Here is a 24,057-nt window from a genome sequence, read left to right as displayed (position 1 = left end):
TATGGTGAATTTATTTTCTGATGATGACAATTTATTAAAATAAATTATATAAGAAGTATTGATTATATGATATATATTGATTTTTAATAGAACATCATATATTAATAAAGCTCATTAACAAAAAAAATATTGTTCTATATTAATAAGAACTCTGTTTAATGGAAAATTTTATGGTAGGTACGTAGATTTCTGATGGTTTTCATGTTGAATTTGGTGGGAAGCCAGATTAATTGTTGGCATCACCGAAAAAGAGCTATGAATGGATTAAAAGAAAAATGGCGTCTATTTACGTTTGTAGTGCGAAGTTAAAATGGCACTGATACAGCTTGTGGCTTGTTTTTTTTTCGAAAATCGTGAAAGTTTCCGTGTAATCATGGTGAACACTTTTAATATAAGTGGTTTTAAGCGAGAATCCTCTCCAGTTTGTGGAATATCCTTCCATATGTCAGATTCATTGATAAAATTTTTACTAGTGTGAGCATATATTTTTAAAATGTGAGATATATTTTCTCATTATAATATTTAATACCATTTGTCTTGTAAATTGTACTTAATCTATGTCATATACTAAATTTGAAAAAACAATCGTGAAAACTATAATTTTGCAATGTATTTTTCATATTATAAGAGCCATCACGTGGTATTTCTTGAACTTTTTTTATTGTATTGAATAGCGTCGCACGCAAGCATGTATATCATTTGCCTGACGTTAAGCGAACGAGGAGGATCTTCTAGTAAATATGACTTTGGAATTTCTGGAAAATGTCCTTTAAAAAGGTCAAACAAGAAGAATCAAGTACTCAAACGCAAGAAATAAAAAATACCCCGAGAAAAGCAAAATTACGACAAGATGTTAAGGTATTGAAACAAAAACTTAAAAGTCGTGAAATAGTGATTGTAAATATAAAGTCGATTTTAGATTTATTAAAGAAAAATGGCGATTTTTAATTGAATTGAAATTTAAATTGCGAAATTTTAATGATACTCATGGTCCACTTAGATATTGATTAAAATAAATTATGTATTTCGTTGAAAAAAAAGAATTTACTTAAAAATAAATAGAGGAAATGTTATATTATAAGATTACAGAAAATTTACTGAACTTAATAATAATAATATAACCAATATTTTGTAAATAGAGATCAAGTACTATGTGTATTGTGTTATGTGTATTGACTTGTCATTTAAGAGTTATTTAATTGTTTACATATAACAAATAAATGAATTTCAGTTCATTTCATTTTATTACCCATTGTGTTTTATTTCCTAAAATGTAACTAGTAGACTTAATATACACGTGTCATGATAATAGCACAGAAGTAAAAATACAAGTAATTTTAAATCAATTGAAGATGTGAATGTAGGAAAAGAGCACCCGATACGCGCAGACCATGTGTGTTGCAGTGTCTCACTCAGTGTGTCAAATATTAATTTGCACGGCCCACTTAGCCAGTACACTAAAGTAGGAATTGCGTAATTAAGTTCAACATAATATTTAAGTCGCGGTTGAGTATTCGGACGTTAAACATGAGTTTGAGGAAGTTTAAGTAATAGCACTGAGGTAATGATGTTTGTAATAAAACTCAGTGCTAGATTTTCGACAACGCAGCAACTTCCAAAAAAAAACGTCGAAAAAAGGCACCATGACGACGAAGCAATGTTTAGAATTGAATTTACATAAATAAAACGTTGCAAGCACGTGTTTTGTATTTACATAGGGTTACACAGAATTACTTAAGGTAAATTCAAAACTGATGCATGTGTATAATTTTATCCTATAAATAAATTTTATATGGTCACCACATTAGACAAGGACACCGCGACCAAAAAGTATTCTCTTTCGAGACCGATTTCTCGGCATCAGACAGCACTCCAGTTGTAGGTACTTATTAACTCCATGATTGGTATTCATCCACAGATAATATCATATGCTCATCAGACGTTCAGGAACATAGAAATTCGTGCAAAACATTAATAACATCAGAATTATAGGAACTCATAGTAATCACAAATACTTTGTATTTTGAGAGTTTTGATAATATAATCAACAAAAATTAAATTAGTCGAAAGAAGTCTATGTAATCTAAAAAATCATCCGTTCATAACCTATAAATGACATTTCCCTTAACTCCCTAATTTTAAATGTTAGTAATAATCCGATTAATGTTTATGGAAAGAAAAGTACAAAAAACTTTCGCCCGCAAAAATTCTTTTGTTTTTTCCCTACCGATACGCTGTTAGCCTAAGGGGTTATTCCAGCCAGGTAGGTGAGCTCACGGGCTCAGCCTGAAACAATTCGTTAACACTAGCCCTAAGATGAGCAGTGCTTCGCAGAATCTACCACTAGATCGGAATTGCGACCCACTGAGAAGGACTCGCGAGAAACTCAGTGGGTTAAAATTCTTGTAATTTGGAAAGAATGTCATCATCTGCTTGAAATAAAACATACATCCATTTATTTAGATTTTTATTTATTAAAAAGGACTGGTAGCCATAGAGTTTGATAGAGTAAGTCTAAATATTGTTTATGACAAATTAATTCGCTCACATACTGAGGTACGTACCGTAAAATGGGGCGATTAGGGACAAATTCCAACTTTATGAGCAATTTTAAGGTTGTTGTTGATGTATATAATGCTATATCAGGATCAAAATGATTGAGTCTTGGGGGCATCTTTGTTGTCTAATTTAAAATTATGCAACTAGCATTCCAGTTTAAGCAAAAAATGCAAAAATAGGTGTAATCCCTATTTACCCGAAAATTGCGGTTAATTGGGATGAAATGAGAAATTTGCTAGGGTTGGCACTACTTTTATTTTTATATATAGTTTTAATTTTTTTATTTATTTAGTTGCACCAACAAAGTGATCATCAATAAAAAAAATTTAAAAACTGACAAAAGTACATGGCAGACATCACCTCAATTATAGGTGCAATCGACAGTGCATTAACAACAAAAATATATATATATATATATATATATTTATTTATTTATACATATATAGTGGGCTTTCTTAGAAACGGTTTATATTTCTCCGTTCTTGGTAAGTACTTAGGGGCTGATATTTCTATCTGGGTTAAGAGATTAGGTGTGTCGGTTATTCCATGGATTAATCAGATGAATACCCCCACTCTGAACAAATATTAAATATTTTATTATGTATTACTTAGACATTTTTGTCCACCTTGAGATTTCATTGATCTTGTTACATGTCTCTGCAAAATCGACTTACTTATATTAAATTGCTTATCTATTTCAACTAAAGACTTATTCCCAATTTCGCTTCGAATAAACCAGATTTTTACCAACAAATTTAAAAAATATTGTTATAACTACATAGACAACCCTACAAACCTGTACCTATTTATACTTAGGTCGTTTCCATTTCACGTATTCTCATCCCAATTGACCCCTTTTTCGTTGTTATTTATACCTAAGACGTCCCCAATATCCCCAAAAACAACAGATTTTTACATGTATTTTTATTTAATCAAATACATTAAAACCAATAACAACTGAGACTTACCTTTAATATATATGCTGGTTCAAATACTAAATAACGTTTATAAATCATAGTCGTCTTCTATTATTATTAAATAAATAAAAGAGAGCAAAGTTTCTAGCACTAAAATAATTACCACCACAGAAAGTTAATTTGAAACGCGATTTTTTATAAGTTAGCAGCTATTATCATGCATATTCAGAGTTGTTTTGTGAACTTTCAACATTCTACTATTAAACTACAAAAAATGGAAGATTTTGCAACGAATATAAAACTTATATTGAGCGTCGAAAGATTTTCCCGGTTTTTTCCCGATTCGCCTCTCAATCCCTAATCGCCCCATTTTACCGGTAATTGTTTTGATTTTTGGTAATACAAGCTCACACGTAAACATTAGCAGTGGAAACTGGAAATATATTGTTATCAAAGCAGTGTTTCGGAACTGTTACAGAAGCTAAATCAGTATTTTTGAGTTGTTTGAACCCGTTGCCGATAGTTAGAAGTTGTGGCAGTGACGATGATTTCAACAAAATATGTTTTTATGTATTTTTATTTATGGCAGGTTATTTTACAATTGTACATACTATAAGTAAGCGCAAGCAGTCGTGCCTCATGCCTAAACCTCATGTCTCAAGGTGGGTGGCGTTATTCACGCTGTAATGTCTACGAACTTCCGTAACCGCTTAACACCAGGTGGGCCGTGAGCTCGTTAGTCCGTATATACTTTGTTTTGTAAAGTATTACGGAAGCCATTCTACACTACTTGTAACTAAAGAAAACGTATTCGTTGTTACGCTAGATACCAACGAATAACTTCGAGTCTTAGCCAATGTCACTTTGACATAATTATTATGTATTTATCTAACGCTTTTAGAAGAAAAAAAATTACGACTCATAGCTGTAAAATGTGCGTATTTTTAATTACTAAATTATTGTTTTACACGGTTTCCATTCTAGCTGGTTGAAAGAGTCAGGTAAAATATTTTCAAGAAATTCTAAAATTCCCTTACACTTAGCCTATGTAAATGAAAAAGCTTTACTATGTATTTGTTTAAAAAATATTTAGTTAATTTGACAGATTTTTAAGCTTTTTATTTTTTGATCACTCGAAAGCACAATCAAGCTACGGCTGTCCAGTATTCATTTCAAACTGTTTTTCCGGGCGCCTCATCGCGTTGAAGGAATGCCAAGGAGGGAAGAGGAATAATAAAACCGACATTCTTTATTTATTTTAGGGAGACCAAGTCCAGATTACGCTATCGGCGCGTCTGCGTAAAGAGCAGTATATGGCGTTTGGCATTTCTGGAGCTGAAGGTAGACCCGCCATGCTGGGGGCGGATGTGGTTGTTGCTTATTGGGACAGCAGGTAAAGTACTGCTTACACTCAGATGGTAATAGCATTACTAAAAATCAACAAAGTCTATTTAAGTGAAAAACCCAAAATCCAACAAGTAACTTACATTAAAAAACTCATAATTAGATGAATACTGAAGCAGCAGTTAGTGCTTACATTTAAAGAAATAATAATCTTATTTATCACTGAAAATCTTCAAAGGTTCACCTCGGGCTTTTTATTCTACAACAATAAAATAATATTCAAGGAGGATTAGGGTATGGAATTCAATTGATCTTTAATGTTACGATTTACATTTGTATATATATTTTACTGGGCGCTATAAAACGTTAAAAAGCTGCCAGATCCATCATCCTATTCTAATACTCGCGTCGAACAGATAAACTTTGGGCCAGCCCGGACGATGGAATGTATCTAAAGTACTCAGTAAAAGCGACACGTAGTATACGTGATCACGACTGTTTTGTCAATATAATTATCTTTTACTGTCATCATCCATGTTAAATTATTAAATAGCAGTGAGATTTCAGAAAAATAAAACCGAAAATTTTTCTTGTTTATTACCGTTACTAGCTTGTGCCTGCGACTTTGTCCGCGTGGAATAGTTCCCAAGTAATGCTTTATTTTAGAACAAATTTGGTTAGCTTAAAAAACGTTATAGCAAGCCTACCTTAACAGACACATGCTGTCGCGGACTTTTTTTTAGATCTTTTAAAGGGGAACAATTTTGTCATACATTATTTTAGCGAAACTTAAACCGTTTCTGCAGTGCACGCAGCGGAAGCTCTCAAAAGGGGAAAAAACCACGATTTTGAAACATTCTTTATTGGTGCTCCGCTTGTATTGGTCTTAGCGTGATGTTATATAGCCTATAGCCTTCCTCGATAAATGGGCTATCTAAAACTGAAAGAATTTTTCAAATCGAACCCCTGAGATTAGCGCGTTCAAGCAAACAAACTCTTCGGCTATTTAATATTATTATTGCCGTTATTACCATGCGCACTGCGAACTTCCAACGAACTTGTTATTAATAAAACTTGAATACTTTTAGAGCGAACCAGCCCCGTGTGGCGGACTACACAATAACACATCTCGCTCAGTGCGACGGGGAGCGTGGGGTCTGTCCCGATCAGCGGCTGGGGGGAAGCAACGACGCAGTGCTAGGTAAACGAACCGTTATTTATACAGTAAAATATATGTTGTGTACGGCACCGAAAATATATAATAAGCTACCTGATGCTATAAAAAAAGACAAATTATTTTTATTTAAAAAGAACTTGAAAAAATTATTAACCTTAAGATGTTATTAGGTTAACGATTTTTTAAATGATAAATCATTGTTAATTTTAAATTCGCTTCTTTCTGTTCTTTGTTTTCGTTTTATTACATAAATAACTAATTCTTATTCAATTAATTTATTTGTTGTTTGATATTTTTATTAATTAATATATTTACTGACCGCATTAAATGTAAATCATTTTGAATTATATTTGCACGCTGACCTGGTAGAAACATGCTGTTCTATAAAATAACTATCAACAACTTTGTAAACCTTGTTTTAGCTAATAGTTTGATTTGATTTTTTTTATTGCTTAGATGGGTGGACGAGCTCACAGCCCACCTGGTGTTAAGTGGTTACTGGAGCCCATAGACATCCACAACATAAATGCGCCACCCACCTTGAGATGTAAGTTCTAAGGTCTCAAGTTTAGTTACAACGGCTGCTCCACCCTTCAAACCGAAACGCACTACTGCTTCACGGCAGAAATAGGCAGGGTGGTGGCACCCACCCGTGCGGACTCACAAGAGGTCCTACCACTAGTAATTACGCAAATCATACTTTTTGCGGGTTTCATTTTTATTACACGATGTTATTCCTTCAGCGTGGAAGTCAATCATGAACATTTGTTGAGTACGTATTTCATTAGAAAAATTGGTACCCGCCTGCGGGATTCGAACGCCGGTGCATCGCTCAACACGAATGCACCGGACGTCTTATCCGTTAGGCCATGACGACACTAAGTTTGATTTGATTTGATGTACGTGTCCAGTGACCGGGCGGCAACGAGACGGTGTAACGACAATAACGTACCGGCGCCCGCTGGCCGCCGCCGAGCCCTCCCGCGACAGGGAGGTGCTCTCGTCTCGGTCGCAGTCCGTCATCGCAGCCTTCGGGCCGCTCAACTCGCGCTCCGAGGCCAACGCGCACTCCTTCATGGACACCACCCGACACGACGTCCAGCTGGACTTCGGCGCGCAGGTGCTCCTTACACAACTACCCCACTTTTTACAACCTTCATTTTGAGTTATCTTTCGTATTCAATATAAGTATTTTTTTGCCAACCTAAGCTTTAGGGGCTATGCCAGCGTAACAGAGGGAGTAGGTGATCTCAAGGGGCTCTAACCTGTGTTCGTTGCTAACAATAGCCCTAGCAAGAGCAGTGCTTCGCTGAATCTACCGCCGGATCGGAAACGTGACCGACTGAAGAAGTTCCGGCGAGAAACTCAGTGAGCTGATTCTGTTGGTCGTCGTTTATACAAATTGGCAGTGGATAATAATTATATAGACAATTTGTCCATATACTTATTGATATGAGAATCATTTTACTATTTAATAAAGATCAGTTAGAAGCGGCATTTCGGTAATGTAGTCGCTCGTCCACTCGGTCACTTATAGACTGTATTCCGTCGGAATATTTCATTTTCGTTAATTAAACCTTTTTTTTAATTAACGCCATCTAGCGATTGTACGTGGCGTATTGTGGCGCGTCTTTTATTTGTATAAGTCTCCCAGAGCGGTAAGTGGTGGCGCCCTGAGATCCTCCTCACAGAGTCTCCTGTTCACCGGTTGTCTACCGGTGGTGATGTCAAGAAGTGGTGCGGCTCGGCCCCGTGTCTCTCGACCCATAGACCATTTTTTGGGGAATGACGCGACTGGGCCTCATGTAACATCGGCATACCAGGGGCACCCTCAGATACAGACACGTTATAAGACTTGCAAGAGGGAGAGTGCTTAGTAGCGATAGTGACCGCCGCGTTCGCCGACAGAGCGACAACGCGTGCATCGGGCTGGCGGAGCTGGACGAGCTGGGCCCGGGCGCGTGGCCGGCGCGCGTGCTGTCCGGCGTCACCAACTTCACGGCGCGCATCGGGCCCGCGGGCGGCCGCCGCGGCTACACGCCCATCACTGGTACGAACTTACTTCTTACTGGAATTAAATATTACTAAAACACACACGGCACTGATATTCTTCCTTGTTTTAAGCCACCTTTAAATTTTATGAGTTTTAATTTTGCGGGTATTCGAAAAACTATGTTTTTTTTTATTTCATAGTTATTTGTATAGAAAGAATATACATTGCATTGTATAATTTACCAACGTGTGTATATTAAGCGAGACTTTGTAATTATTATCAAATCTTAAAACTTTAAATCAATGCTTTAAAGTAAATTCAATAATAATCCGACCGAAAGACGCCATTCTTTAAATTATTGATATCAGAACAGATAATTATAATTTATTATTTACATGCAGACAATGATATAACCAATGGATTCCAACCTTACGGTAAATACTTATATCTTTATTATTAACCTATCTGTGTGTTTGCGTGTTCAGTCGAGCTCTAATTATTCAAGGAGTAAAAAAACCATTTGAGCTTTTTCCCCTATTCGCCTAAGGGCTATTCCAGCTACGTCCAGACGGGTACATGAGCTCACGGGCACAACCTGAGAGAGTTTGCTGACACTACCCTTAGCAAGAGCAGTGCTTCGTAGAATCTACCACCGGATCGGAATTGCGACCCACTGAGAAGATAAAACTCAATGGCGGCCCATTGAGTTTTAATCATTCATTATTCAGATTTAATCATTATATCGTGGTTTGTGAGGACATTAGATCAGAAGATCAAACACGCCCGGTGACTGTGTTCCTATACTCTGCATCTTAAAGGTCAAAGTTTCAATTATTTTGAAAAAGCTGTCTCATTCAAGAGTTCAAGTTCCAGACCGAACGGTGGATTAGAAAGAGTTTCAATTTCAGGACATCCGTCATGGGGCATAGCGTGGTACATCAATGACCAGCTCATACCGGAGATATATGTGGAGCGCGGCAAGACTTACACCTTCTATGTCGAAGGAGGAGACGATAGAACAAATCCAGCGAGGTAAGACCTTCTGAACAATTCCCAAAATAAAAGAGACACAACTCAATTATTTTGTTATGGCTTTTAACTACTTCAAGAGTACCTACTTAAGTAATGAGGGTAGTTTTAAAAGCTTAGGTGAGCCAGGCCATGTGCTCGCCCATATACATATTAAGGTTATATTGTTTTTTTTAAAATTTCGTTGATTTAGATTGGGGGTGTTTTATTTAGTATAACCTTTAGAAATCCAAAAATAGATAGGACAGCAACGCTTGCTTTCAACACGCTATACCAGTAAAATGATCTCTACATTCAATTTATAAACCTTTAAAATCGCAACTTTTAAAAACTGCCGTGCAGTAGTTAGCGCCTCTGACTGCTAGGCGGAGGGTCATGAAATATTTATTATTATTTCAGGTACCATCCGTTCTACATTAGCGATTCATCGGAAGGTGGCTTCGGACAGAAGAAGGAGGAGGAGCAGAGGAAACAGCGGGTGTTCGCGGGAGTAGCCTACGATAATGAAGGATATCCTTTCCCGACGGCCGGTAAGAGCAATGTCGCTGTAGTTAAGTAAGGTAGAGACCGTCGCTGCGAGAGCAGTTAGTGGTATATTCAGATTTTATATTTAAATTTGAAACTGCTTTTGAATGGCTTTTTTAGTCAAAGTAAAGATTTTTGCTGATCAATTCAGTCAGAATTCAATTAGGAATGAAAAATTTATCTGGGTTGTGTATCTGACGCTAATCTTAATACAGTCTTAGGTATCATCCGTCTTATTTTAGTACCGCCAGTGCTACCATCTACCATCGAGTAGGTTCCAAATTTGACTAATATTCATGTATTCACGGGTTTATCTTGTACCGCGCTTTTTTTTTATTGCTTAGATGAGTGGACGAGCTCACGGCCCACTTGATGTTAAGTGGTTACTGGAGCCCATAGACATCTACAACGTAAATACGCCACCCACCTTGAGATATAAGTTCTAAGGTCTCAGTACAGTTAATCAGTATAGCCAACGGTGCTATGCAATTCTATCGATATTCGCTATGGAGGATCTACTTAGACTGCGATGGTTTGACGATTTTAGTCTCCTACGACGATTGACGAGAAATCCCACTCAGGCAACAATGTATCTAGTAGTTTGTCGAAATCAGAATATTTGTAGTAGTTCTACCAGCAGTTTGTCTCGACATCGCAACTATCTAGTTCCGTGGCCTGTGTTTGCATGTGACGTCACGCGCGGTGCAGTGGGCCGGTACTGCGAGTGGACGCACAAGTCGGTCGACCAGGCCAACGCGTCGCCCACCTTCGAGCAGTACGTGCGCACCCTGCAGCTGGAGTGCGCGCCCGGCGACCCCGCCACGCTCGTCTGGACCGTCGCGCACGAGACGCCCGACCTGCTGTACTACCAGGTACGTTCCAGCAGCACGCGCGCACCCTGCAGCTGGAGTGCGCGCCCGGCGACCCCGCCACGCTCGTCTGGACCGTCGCGCACGAGACGCCCGACCTGCTGTACTACCAGGTACGTTCCAGCAGCACGCGCGCACCCTGCAGCTGGAGTGCGCGCCCGGCGACCCCGCCACGCTCGTCTGGACCGTCGCGCACGAGACGCCCGACCTGCTGTACTACCAGGTACGTTCCAGCAGCACGCGCGCACCCTGCAGCTGGAGTGCGCGCCCGGCGACCCCGCCACGCTCGTCTGGACCGTCGCGCACGAGACGCCCGACCTGCTGTACTACCAGGTACGTTCCAGCAGCACGCGCGCACCCTGCAGCTGGAGTGCGCGCCCGGCGACCCCGCCACGCTCGTCTGGACCGTCGCGCACGAGACGCCCGACCTGCTGTACTACCAGGTACGTTCCAGCAGCACGCGCGCACCCTGCAGCTGGAGTGCGCGCCCGGCGACCCCGCCACGCTCGTCTGGACCGTCGCGCACGAGACGCCCGACCTGCTGTACTACCAGGTACGTTCCAGCAGCACGCGCGCACCCTGCAGCTGGAGTGCGCGCCCGGCGACCCCGCCACGCTCGTCTGGACCGTCGCGCACGAGACGCCCGACCTGCTGTACTACCAGGTACGTTCCAGCAGCACGCGCGCACCCTGCAGCTGGAGTGCGCGCCCGGCGACCCCGCCACGCTCGTCTGGACCGTCGCGCACGAGACGCCCGACCTGCTGTACTACCAGGTACGTTCCAGCAGCACGCGCGCACCCTGCAGCTGGAGTGCGCGCCCGGCGACCCCGCCACGCTCGTCTGGACCGTCGCGCACGAGACGCCCGACCTGCTGTACTACCAGGTACGTTCCAGCAGCACGCGCGCACCCTGCAGCTGGAGTGCGCGCCCGGCGACCCCGCCACGCTCGTCTGGACCGTCGCGCACGAGACGCCCGACCTGCTGTACTACCAGGTACGTTCCAGCAGCACGCGCGCACCCTGCAGCTGGAGTGCGCGCCCGGCGACCCCGCCACGCTCGTCTGGACCGTCGCGCACGAGACGCCCGACCTGCTGTACTACCAGGTACGTTCCAGCAGCACGCGCGCACCCTGCAGCTGGAGTGCGCGCCCGGCGACCCCGCCACGCTCGTCTGGACCGTCGCGCACGAGACGCCCGACCTGCTGTACTACCAGGTACGTTCCAGCAGCACGCGCGCACCCTGCAGCTGGAGTGCGCGCCCGGCGACCCCGCCACGCTCGTCTGGACCGTCGCGCACGAGACGCCCGACCTGCTGTACTACCAGGTACGTTCCAGCAGCACGCGCGCACCCTGCAGCTGGAGTGCGCGCCCGGCGACCCCGCCACGCTCGTCTGGACCGTCGCGCACGAGACGCCCGACCTGCTGTACTACCAGGTACGTTCCAGCAGCACGCGCGCACCCTGCAGCTGGAGTGCGCGCCCGGCGACCCCGCCACGCTCGTCTGGACCGTCGCGCACGAGACGCCCGACCTGCTGTACTACCAGGTACGTTCCAGCAGCACGCGCGCACCCTGCAGCTGGAGTGCGCGCCCGGCGACCCCGCCACGCTCGTCTGGACCGTCGCGCACGAGACGCCCGACCTGCTGTACTACCAGGTACGTTCCAGCAGCACGCGCGCACCCTGCAGCTGGAGTGCGCGCCCGGCGACCCCGCCACGCTCGTCTGGACCGTCGCGCACGAGACGCCCGACCTGCTGTACTACCAGGTACGTTCCAGCAGCACGCGCGCACCCTGCAGCTGGAGTGCGCGCCCGGCGACCCCGCCACGCTCGTCTGGACCGTCGCGCACGAGACGCCCGACCTGCTGTACTACCAGGTACGTTCCAGCAGCACGCGCGCACCCTGCAGCTGGAGTGCGCGCCCGGCGACCCCGCCACGCTCGTCTGGACCGTCGCGCACGAGACGCCCGACCTGCTGTACTACCAGGTACGTTCCAGCAGCACGCGCGCACCCTGCAGCTGGAGTGCGCGCCCGGCGACCCCGCCACGCTCGTCTGGACCGTCGCGCACGAGACGCCCGACCTGCTGTACTACCAGGTACGTTCCAGCAGCACGCGCGCACCCTGCAGCTGGAGTGCGCGCCCGGCGACCCCGCCACGCTCGTCTGGACCGTCGCGCACGAGACGCCCGACCTGCTGTACTACCAGGTACGTTCCAGCAGCACGCGCGCACCCTGCAGCTGGAGTGCGCGCCCGGCGACCCCGCCACGCTCGTCTGGACCGTCGCGCACGAGACGCCCGACCTGCTGTACTACCAGGTACGTTCCAGCAGCACGCGCGCACCCTGCAGCTGGAGTGCGCGCCCGGCGACCCCGCCACGCTCGTCTGGACCGTCGCGCACGAGACGCCCGACCTGCTGTACTACCAGGTACGTTCCAGCAGCACGCGCGCACCCTGCAGCTGGAGTGCGCGCCCGGCGACCCCGCCACGCTCGTCTGGACCGTCGCGCACGAGACGCCCGACCTGCTGTACTACCAGGTACGTTCCAGCAGCACGCGCGCACCCTGCAGCTGGAGTGCGCGCCCGGCGACCCCGCCACGCTCGTCTGGACCGTCGCGCACGAGACGCCCGACCTGCTGTACTACCAGGTACGTTCCAGCAGCACGCGCGCACCCTGCAGCTGGAGTGCGCGCCCGGCGACCCCGCCACGCTCGTCTGGACCGTCGCGCACGAGACGCCCGACCTGCTGTACTACCAGGTACGTTCCAGCAGCACGCGCGCACCCTGCAGCTGGAGTGCGCGCCCGGCGACCCCGCCACGCTCGTCTGGACCGTCGCGCACGAGACGCCCGACCTGCTGTACTACCAGGTACGTTCCAGCAGCACGCGCGCACCCTGCAGCTGGAGTGCGCGCCCGGCGACCCCGCCACGCTCGTCTGGACCGTCGCGCACGAGACGCCCGACCTGCTGTACTACCAGGTACGTTCCAGCAGCACGCGCGCACCCTGCAGCTGGAGTGCGCGCCCGGCGACCCCGCCACGCTCGTCTGGACCGTCGCGCACGAGACGCCCGACCTGCTGTACTACCAGGTACGTTCCAGCAGCACGCGCGCACCCTGCAGCTGGAGTGCGCGCCCGGCGACCCCGCCACGCTCGTCTGGACCGTCGCGCACGAGACGCCCGACCTGCTGTACTACCAGGTACGTTCCAGCAGCACGCGCGCACCCTGCAGCTGGAGTGCGCGCCCGGCGACCCCGCCACGCTCGTCTGGACCGTCGCGCACGAGACGCCCGACCTGCTGTACTACCAGGTACGTTCCAGCAGCACGCGCGCACCCTGCAGCTGGAGTGCGCGCCCGGCGACCCCGCCACGCTCGTCTGGACCGTCGCGCACGAGACGCCCGACCTGCTGTACTACCAGGTACGTTCCAGCAGCACGCGCGCACCCTGCAGCTGGAGTGCGCGCCCGGCGACCCCGCCACGCTCGTCTGGACCGTCGCGCACGAGACGCCCGACCTGCTGTACTACCAGGTACGTTCCAGCAGCACGCGCGCACCCTGCAGCTGGAGTGCGCGCCCGGCGACCCCGCCACGCTCGTCTGGACCGTCGCGCACGAGACGCCCGACCTGCTGTACTACCAGGTACGTTCCAGCAGCACGCGCGCACCCTGCAGCTGGAGTGCGCGCCCGGCGACCCCGCCACGCTCGTCTGGACCGTCGCGCACGAGACGCCCGACCTGCTGTACTACCAGGTACGTTCCAGCAGCACGCGCGCACCCTGCAGCTGGAGTGCGCGCCCGGCGACCCCGCCACGCTCGTCTGGACCGTCGCGCACGAGACGCCCGACCTGCTGTACTACCAGGTACGTTCCAGCAGCACGCGCGCACCCTGCAGCTGGAGTGCGCGCCCGGCGACCCCGCCACGCTCGTCTGGACCGTCGCGCACGAGACGCCCGACCTGCTGTACTACCAGGTACGTTCCAGCAGCACGCGCGCACCCTGCAGCTGGAGTGCGCGCCCGGCGACCCCGCCACGCTCGTCTGGACCGTCGCGCACGAGACGCCCGACCTGCTGTACTACCAGGTACGTTCCAGCAGCACGCGCGCACCCTGCAGCTGGAGTGCGCGCCCGGCGACCCCGCCACGCTCGTCTGGACCGTCGCGCACGAGACGCCCGACCTGCTGTACTACCAGGTACGTTCCAGCAGCACGCGCGCACCCTGCAGCTGGAGTGCGCGCCCGGCGACCCCGCCACGCTCGTCTGGACCGTCGCGCACGAGACGCCCGACCTGCTGTACTACCAGGTACGTTCCAGCAGCACGCGCGCACCCTGCAGCTGGAGTGCGCGCCCGGCGACCCCGCCACGCTCGTCTGGACCGTCGCGCACGAGACGCCCGACCTGCTGTACTACCAGGTACGTTCCAGCAGCACGCGCGCACCCTGCAGCTGGAGTGCGCGCCCGGCGACCCCGCCACGCTCGTCTGGACCGTCGCGCACGAGACGCCCGACCTGCTGTACTACCAGGTACGTTCCAGCAGCACGCGCGCACCCTGCAGCTGGAGTGCGCGCCCGGCGACCCCGCCACGCTCGTCTGGACCGTCGCGCACGAGACGCCCGACCTGCTGTACTACCAGGTACGTTCGCTCACCGCTCCTTTACATAGATCAACGTTACAGTCAAACGTCACAAATCTGAATGAATCGCTCAGACATTGCACTTTCGTTATAAGCAGCAAGGAATGTATATTATAAATTTACTTCAACAAAAATTCAATTAATCGAAAGCACACCATTTACTAATGTTTCTCTCACAGTGCTATACCCACAACAACCTAGGATGGAAAATCCACGTGGTGGACCCAGGTACCGCTGTCCCAAAACCCGGTGACCAAAAAGCCAGAATCAACGCAGCTCATAGGATTTGCCCATTTTCAAGCACGACATTCGTCTTAGTAATTACGTTACTTAATATGGCCGTCAGATAAAAACTGAATGGTTTGTAAGAGTTGGTGGTGTTGTCAGCATTGTGAAGCCTTTCAACGTTCGCTATGTTCAAAAATATCAAAATTAATGAAATATTCAGTTCTATTCATTCATATTATTAGTAATTTTGTAAATTAAAAAAAACAGCATCATCAACTCATCAAACTATTGTGATAGATATTATATAATTTTTGGGAATGAACAACAATCCAAGGGTATATATTGTCAATCTACGTACATTATCAATTCCATATCAAACAAGTATTAAATGATTCAGGAATTTTAACTATTTTACAGAATTAATTTCACTACTTTTTCATAAATGTCATTAAGGTGACTAGAAATTAAAATACTAATACTCACTTCAATGTTGAACAAAATATTAAACTACCTGACAAAAATAATAAATGAGGGTAGGTTAGTATTTTTGCAGATACAGGTGATTTTTCCTTATTTTTAATATGGCGGTATGTCAGCAATATATTGACATTGTTACGAGTAACAGTGGAACTGTTCATCTGCCACAACTAATTAAATATTTGATACTAAAACATCTTGTTACCAGATTTTACTGTCGTATTTAAACATATATTAATATTCATAATTTTATTGCATATATTTAAGAAAATAAATGACTTCTTATTGTAACATTGACAATAATATTTAGAATAATTGATTACTTATTTTATACAAAATAAATTTTAAAATGTTAAAAAAAAATGAAACTATTGTTGTGTGCTTTGCAATTATAAAAAGCATTACATAGTTTTTCTAATAATAATAATTAGTGTGCTTCGATGTAATAATGACAATAATGTCTTTTTTATTATATTATATTAAGAATTTGAGATCAAATTTCTAGAAAATTTTCAAGTATTTTAAGACATAATTATGTAGTTTTTATAATATATATATAAATAAATATATAGACATATCTACAATTAAAACATTAAAAATATCTTTTTTTGATTCAATATGAAAATGACAATAAAAAATTGACAACTTGAAAACTACTTGAAATTGCTTGAAAAATATATCTATGTCTAGGAAAACTTAATTACTATCAAATAGTCCAATTCAAGTCTTCAGAAAGATAGTGGCATGAACCAAAATTGATTGCTGCTTGTTAATAAAAACTATCAGCGAAAGTCAAGACTGGCAAACTGTAGTCAGCAACAATACGTACCTATGTACACGAAGGTATTTTTTATTGTTGCTCTTTACCTTTTAAATGTTTTATAAATAAATAAAGAATACTGATATTTACGGTTGGTAAGCAGCTGGATAAGATCAGCATGCAAACCGAATTTACATTCTCTTGTTTCATTTTAAATGACTTCAAATTGATGCTGGTTTTAATTTAAAATTTCTCGATAGTTAACGGCAATAACGATTCGCGTGTAACCGGGGCATTGACCTCCGAAATACCGGATTATCGAGAGAAAGATTAATGAATCTCACATTACGGCCTCACGATTATTTACCAATATTTTTCGTAACACTGCTTCTGAAAATATTCTCAGTTGAAATTTAAACCAAATTAAATAGTTATATTACGGTTATCATTACGTTGTTAAGGACAAAATAATGCTGTTACACAATATTGACAATAATGCTTTAAGAATGCTAAATAATATCTATTGTTCGATGTTGATGTAGACCAATATTTAGTATTAAAAGGGTCGCAAACACTAAAAATACTTCATTTTTAAATAGTTAATATATTCATTAAGTTATAGATTTACAATTTTATTTGAATAAGTAGGTAATATTGTACAGGCTCTGTCTATTTCATACCACTATTCCATGTAAATCTTAAAATGTTATGTGGTGGCGGTATACCTCGGCTGCTACTGTGTTTTACCATTTTCGCTTATAGTCGTGCATAGCGACTGAAATTATTTAACTTTACAGTGCAGAAGATTCCTTTGTCACTGAATTAAACTCTCAATGTTCAGAACATCGATTATTAAAATACATACATACAATACAATATATTAAAAAATATCGAATAATGGTGGGTATAAAGCAGACAACAGCCTTTCAATTAACTAATGACAATAAAACATGTATATATACATATATATTAATACTAAGTCTACGCAATACTTTTATAGTCTATATCTAATTACTTGTGTATATATTTATATGTGATTTCTGAAAAATCATGAGAGTGTATTTACAACTGATAATCTAATTGTTTTTTTTTATTTGGTGTACTGAAATATATACAATTGTTTACTTTTTTATAACAAAATATGGACAGCTTAATATATCGACATCTTGTTCCCTCAAGAATCACTCGAAGATGGCAAAGCATTTATTTAATATGTGTCGCTAGAACAGCACATTTACTGTGAAATTGAGATTCATGAATTGGTAACATTCAATGGGGACAAATATAAAAAAAATATAAATTGAAAAAATAATAAAATTTAAGAATTATATACATTCTCTTTTCACAATATTGTTCAGAGGGCTGTCAAAGTACCTACAAAAATATAAGAGTAAAAAATCATACGAATTTCTAAATAGCATTCTTATGCCTCATGTAAATCTTCATTGAGAATAGGTAAATAAACACAAATACTGTGGAGGACGTATTTAGTCCGCAGCATGATACTCATTTGGCAAAATACCAATAGACACATTTTATTCGATAAGATGAAGTTTATGTGAGCTACACAATTTAGGTGAGAAACACACTCTGTGAAGTGTAGATATGCAATATCATAATTTAAAATGAAAATGTATTTACTATACATGTAGCAAATAATACCATTAATGCTATCTAGTATATTTTGCTACTTGCATTCATATAAACATGGCATTATCGAACTTAAGATATACAAACAATTTAGCAGATACTGTACAATGAAAGGTAGAAGATGCTCCATGCATCATTCCAAAAAGTTTGTAAAGTTCAGTGCTCATAATAGTGCATAAATATGTAATAAAGACAGCTGACCACTACATAATTTGTTCAGGATATAGTAGCTCTTTTGTGCTAATTGCTCTATTATATTACTAATGTTATGAAACAATCACATATACCTACATAGATCAATTTTATGTATGATTTCCAAAAACAAAATAAAATAGCATTTTATATATTTTTTATGGAAATTTAAGAAACAATATTGTAGCTTTGATATCATTGATAATAAAAACAAAAGACTACTTGATATCAAAAGTACAATAGCAGCACAAGTTTGCATAACGTAAAACAGAGTGTAAGCTCAATATGTCGCCATGAACTACTATCTTAGTTCACCACATTTTAGTCATGAAAGTGGTAGCAGAACACATACACACCACAGAACACAATATTATTATTGTTGCTTGGGGAATGTAAAAAATAATGAAATGACAATAACTACCAACGAAATTGAAACTAACTTTACTTTTAATGGCAGGGTAAATATTGAAATGATAATTGACTTTTGAAAAAGTGGTGCAGTTTTGAAATGAAACTGACGAATGACAATAATCACGAATAATAATTATGCACAAAATTCAATATAGTATACAATTATTTACACTTACGGTAAAATTTTTGTATGTAAACATACTATTGGTTAATTATTATTCATGCCTAATAAATCCACAAACAGTACTTGTTATTGCAAATAACGGACTACAGAATGAAAACACTTAGTGTGGATTAGATTTTTTGATAGCTTTGTTTTTTTTTTAAATAAAACGATTATTTGGGTTGCGTTTCGCACCTGTCCGGCATCAAGACCACTTAGGTTTCTAACCAAACACTTCTTCGATTAGGCCAGCCCTAATTGATAGTTAATGAGCGATTGTAAGCTTTTATAATATTTCAAGAGTTAAACTTGTTAAAGTTAAGTATCTGTTTAAGTATATTACAACACATCAAAAGCCGAAAACAACAAAAAACACTTTTTATAGCCTATATTATGAATAATTTTCTTTACTAGTATTTTTGTATGACGGCGCCAAAAGTTAGAATGAATCACTAATTGTCAATAATTGTTGCAACTTTTCATATCATGTCCACGAGATTAACACATTTGGTAAAGCCTTTGAAATAACAATAATTTAGTTAAACAAAGGTAAATAAATAAATTAAGCAATTGCACGTTTGTAAAAACTTCAAATCTAACAACTTTCAAAACACACACTGTATTCCCGCCACGCCACCAAGTTAATAATGTCAAACGTCAAAATTGAAAATTTAACCCCAAAAATGGGGAAGTGCTATTAATATTTAATTGATTTCAGCTGTGAAACTTACTTTGTTTCTATCCCCAATAAAATCTGATTATTTCATATTTCACTTATGCAATTATAAAACACCACATACTGATGAAAGTAACAAGTTTTAGGTATTGTTTCATTGCCTTAGGCATAAATATCATTTTCGCCTTTTCAGGATGACGTCAGAAAATATTACCTTACTTTGTGTATGTACCTGTAGGGTATTATTATGTAATATTTCTTCTATTTTTCTTATCTTGTAACTGAAAGCTATAAATTATCTGTCATCTGTATCAGTTAATAGTGCTTAGTAGGTACAGTAACTGTTAAAATAATTTCATAATATACAAAATATAGATTAAATAGATTACAGCGAATTTTCATAAAATATTCCTAAAATTTCAACTTCAGCGAATGTCATAGCGACTCAATCAAAACAGTAGATAAATTTTAAAATTCAAATTGTACGATTCCATTTTCATTGTAATAATTAATTTTTTTATGTTTTTTTTTTAAGTCTCATTTAATTTGACAATGTTATAAAAAAAGGTGGCGAAGTACATGTTCATAAAATCTATCTTATTATATTTCTAACGAATGCTATGTATAATAGCCGGCAAACTTCTTGAGCATTTGTTGACGTAGTGGGGGTAAGTTTGCGCATGGTACACTCACGTGCAAAAACATTATTTACTCTGCGTCATAATGCAATTAAATTATTAAAATCAACATATGTATTTTTTTATGTATTGATTAGAACATCAACAAAAAATGTAGGTTAATAATTGTAATAATTTAATCTTGGGGTAAAATAGATATTCCTTCTATTAAGTCAAAACTAGAGCTGTTGCCAGGTCTTGGTTCAGTTGAAGCGAAGCTGGTATTTGTATATTTTTTTTCGTTATCAATCTTGACCATCATCATCATCACTGTTTTCATCACCCGAGTCGCTATCATCGTGATTAGTCGACATAGGGCTCATCGGTGTAGTTTACAACTCGGTCGGTTCGGTCTACTTTTTTGTCTATAATTAATTATTTTTTGAAGATATTCGATTCGTAGTAATCGAATGTTACTTTTTTCAATTACCAGCTTCCGATTATTTTCTGTTCTTTTTTTCCATCTAAAGCCTAGCTCTTTCATAATACGTCGTAAGCTTCATTCCGAGCCATTAAAATTTATATCTTCTTTAAAATTTTCGAAGCCTTTCTACGGTACGGAGTTTCGCTGCTTGTTATATAGTTATTATGATTACATCTTTTTATTACAGATTGAACGAAACTATCCATTCCGGTAACTTTCTTCTTCCCTGATCTTTTCTTACCCGGAGTCCGAAACACGGCGAGCAAGCCAGAGCCTTTAGCTTCCTTAATAATGCACCTAACAGTCCTCCCTGATGGTTTTGTTACTTCCGAAGTCTGTTTTAATTTTTCCATATCATTCTTCCCCTGTTTTATAATGAAGCAATATACGTCGTACACAATTTTTTTACCCTTTCTTTTGAATACTACACCGGTTTGTCGCGGCATAGTGTATGTTTTATAAAAAATCAACAAACACTCAACAAATAGCAATGGCAACAAAGTCCACAAGTAATTATAACAAATAACTTAACGATTAATAACGATAGACTTTAATAATATAATAACTTTCCACTGTACGCAAGCGTACTTTTGGGAGCAAGCGGAATGAGGGCGCGGTGCGGGACGCAAGGTTCGACTGATCTACCAATAAAGCGCTCGATACGATTTCCCCTGCCGTCGCGCCTCACCCTCACCACCAAAGTGATCTAAAATTCGGTTCTGCGCAGTCAAGGTCATTTGCTCAAGATGTTTGCCGGTTACTATAAGTAGGTTAATTATAGGTTAGTGATGAATTAATGTTTTTCACTCTGTAGTGGTAGATGTTGATGCACAAACTGTTAAATTTTATGAAAATTTTATTGACAGTTAATAAAATAGAAGATATATTACATGAAGATTTAAACTAGTACTATTATTGTAATTCACAATGAGTAATACTCAAGAAATACCATTTTTTTTAATGACAGCATAAACTTTATTTTTTATGCGAAATGTAAAACATATTTCTAAAACTAAAATAAATAAAATTTAGTTGTTACGCATCATTTAAAAAAACAATAGTAAATTCAATTAAAAATATATTGTATCAATGTTTTATAAGACAAACGTACATAAGTAGGATGGATTAGAGTTTTAATTTTTATCAAGCATCACTGCTACCACTAGTTTTCATTTTTCGGAATTTTTCAGAATTCTTGGTAACATAAAAACAGCAGAAAAAATAGATATGTTTAACAGAATTATGCCTTTTACTGTCACATGTACAAAAATATATCAATTAAGTTGTATTAAATAATAAATTTTCATAGTAAAAACAAAAACCATTTTGTATGACTGCAAGTTAATAATTGCCTGGGGCGATTTATTTCACATTTAAATTTAATTAAATATTAGATTAAGGTAAATTAGCACAAAGTTATCGTCATCTGATCTTATTTGACTGAATATAACATGTAAATTACGGTAATTTCAAATAATAAAGAACATAAAAATAGCCCGAGGCACAAGTATATACGTGCGCTGTAACCATAGTTATGACATTTATATACAGGCGGTTACTTAAATAAGCGGTGGCGAAAGAAATCTACGGGGCGCGCGAGTAAGCTTTTGACCACAATGACATCGCAGTGTGCCGCTGTGTCTTAAATAGTTTACATGTATGTAGTTTATAGTTCGCAAACCAAGATGATAATAATATTTTCTTTACCATTAAAGGAAACATTTTCTTTACCATTAGAGGAATTATCATTTGCACGAAATAAAAATAAAAATGTTCGCAAAGTGATTGTAAAACTGATGTCACGATTTACGGTTAATAAATAATAAAATGCTTGACGGTCGGGTGATAATTAACAAGAATGAACTGATACCAACACCGACTGGGTTTTTGCCATAATCGTACCACGCTCGAAACGCGTGGTCAGTGCGTTTAAAATTAGACAAACCAGCTCACATAAGCCTTTCGCACTAGACGCCTTTACCTTGTCTCTACTCTTTGGTGCAAATGCATCCGTCGCTACCACCAAGGCCCGCACTGTGGGCCACTGCGTAGACCAGTCACAAAATGGCTACACCACTCGACGCATGGAACTCTTGAATATTCGTTATGTGATAAAAAAAATCACGGAGTTATTTCCTTCAATGGATTTTATGTAGCGTCACGTGACGTTACGTAAAATATGACTAAATAAATACTTGTCACTTATTAGTTAAAGCTCGTAGTATTAAGCTCGAACAATGCATGTCGTGTTTAAAATTGCTCTAGCTTTGTATTAATTAGCGAACAACAAGGTTTGATCTATTGGCTATATAAAGTGCATCTCATAAAATTAATATACTACGACAGAAATTTATTCGATCGAATCGATTTATTACTATTATAAAAAGTTAGAATGGAGAATCTACAGCTAGCTACAAAATACAAATGGCTTTCTTGTAAATAATGAATCTTCAATTTTAAAGAATACAATTTTCATTGAAATAACTGTTTATTTATCGTTTTATGTAATTAAGATAAAACTTGGACAATAAAGACATTTTCTTAAATTAAATTTGTAGTCTGATTATTCTTAATTGGAACCTTGATATATCGTAATATAATTAATTTTCTTCTGAAATTATCATAAACATATTTCTGTCAAAAACTTGCAACTGTCTATAGGTAAGCGTCAACATAATTGGAGTAATTCTTCTGTTCTCTGGAGCCATTAGCAACAAAGTAACTAACTAAGGAACCGTAGTTACTGTTGACATCAAACATTTTGGGAGTCCCCTCAAGAGCAAACCGGTACTTTATCCCTAAACAAAGATTTACCGCTTCTAAGTTAGTTTAAATAGAACGAGCGCCTATAGCGACAAACGTAGGCAAACGTTCCAACTCCATACAAATTTGAGTTAACTTTTACGCTATCGAGAACGTTAAAAAACTCGCGCTAAGCACACTGTTCTACGGGAGGACAACGGTTTTCTCTGTATTTTGTTCCGTAAATTTGAGGCGGAGTGCTCTTCTTACCTTACCTAAAATTACTACATTGGTTCATATTGAAATTCTAGAGATATTTCTAGAGTCTACCTGAGCACTACGATGTGTGCTTCTTCTAACGAGGTTTGGAGGAGTTCTCAGCAGTAGGAAGTGGCTTGACTGTGTCCTTGATATTGCTGACGTGATGAGCGATGGCGACCACCGTCCATCAGGTAGACTCTATCCTGCTCTTCTGTTAATCAGGATATAGGTAGACTCTATCCTGCTCTTCTGTCAATCAGGATATAGGTAGACTCTATCCTGCTCTTCTGTCAATCAGGATTTTTTTTATGACATTTTGCACAAGTCATTTACATACTATTCATTTAATAAAACTACTTA

At 41.4% G+C, this 24,057-nt stretch overlaps 1 protein-coding gene and 1 long non-coding RNA gene across 2 annotated transcripts in view; one reads left to right on the top strand and one right to left on the bottom strand.

Annotated features, from left to right (window-relative positions):
* LOC134201469 (uncharacterized) overlaps positions 1–15,778 on the bottom strand; it is a 67,841-nt gene extending 52,063 nt beyond the window's left edge. Inside the window, exon 1 of the long non-coding RNA XR_009976788.1 lies at positions 15,748–15,778. This is a non-coding gene — a long non-coding RNA (uncharacterized LOC134201469). The remainder of the gene's footprint in view (positions 1–15,747) is intronic.
* The window catches only part of LOC101745263 (protein Skeletor, isoforms B/C), a 68,042-nt gene extending 44,797 nt beyond the window's left edge, over positions 1–23,245 (top strand). The window contains exons 9-16 of the mRNA XM_038020605.2: positions 4,739–4,869; positions 5,909–6,021; positions 6,909–7,117; positions 7,906–8,047; positions 8,899–9,022; positions 9,419–9,549; positions 10,253–10,416; positions 15,216–23,245. Of these exons, the coding sequence (XP_037876533.1) occupies positions 4,739–4,869; positions 5,909–6,021; positions 6,909–7,117; positions 7,906–8,047; positions 8,899–9,022; positions 9,419–9,549; positions 10,253–10,416; positions 15,216–15,386 (1,185 nt within the window). The 3' untranslated portion in view covers positions 15,387–23,245. The remainder of the gene's footprint in view (positions 1–4,738; positions 4,870–5,908; positions 6,022–6,908; positions 7,118–7,905; positions 8,048–8,898; positions 9,023–9,418; positions 9,550–10,252; positions 10,417–15,215) is intronic.
* Positions 23,246–24,057: the final 812 nt, after the last annotated feature.

Source organism: Bombyx mori, chromosome 26, assembly GCF_030269925.1.
Source record: "Bombyx mori chromosome 26, ASM3026992v2".
Taxonomy (NCBI): domain Eukaryota; kingdom Metazoa; phylum Arthropoda; class Insecta; order Lepidoptera; family Bombycidae; genus Bombyx; species Bombyx mori.
This window is presented reverse-complemented; position numbering and strand designations above follow the sequence as displayed.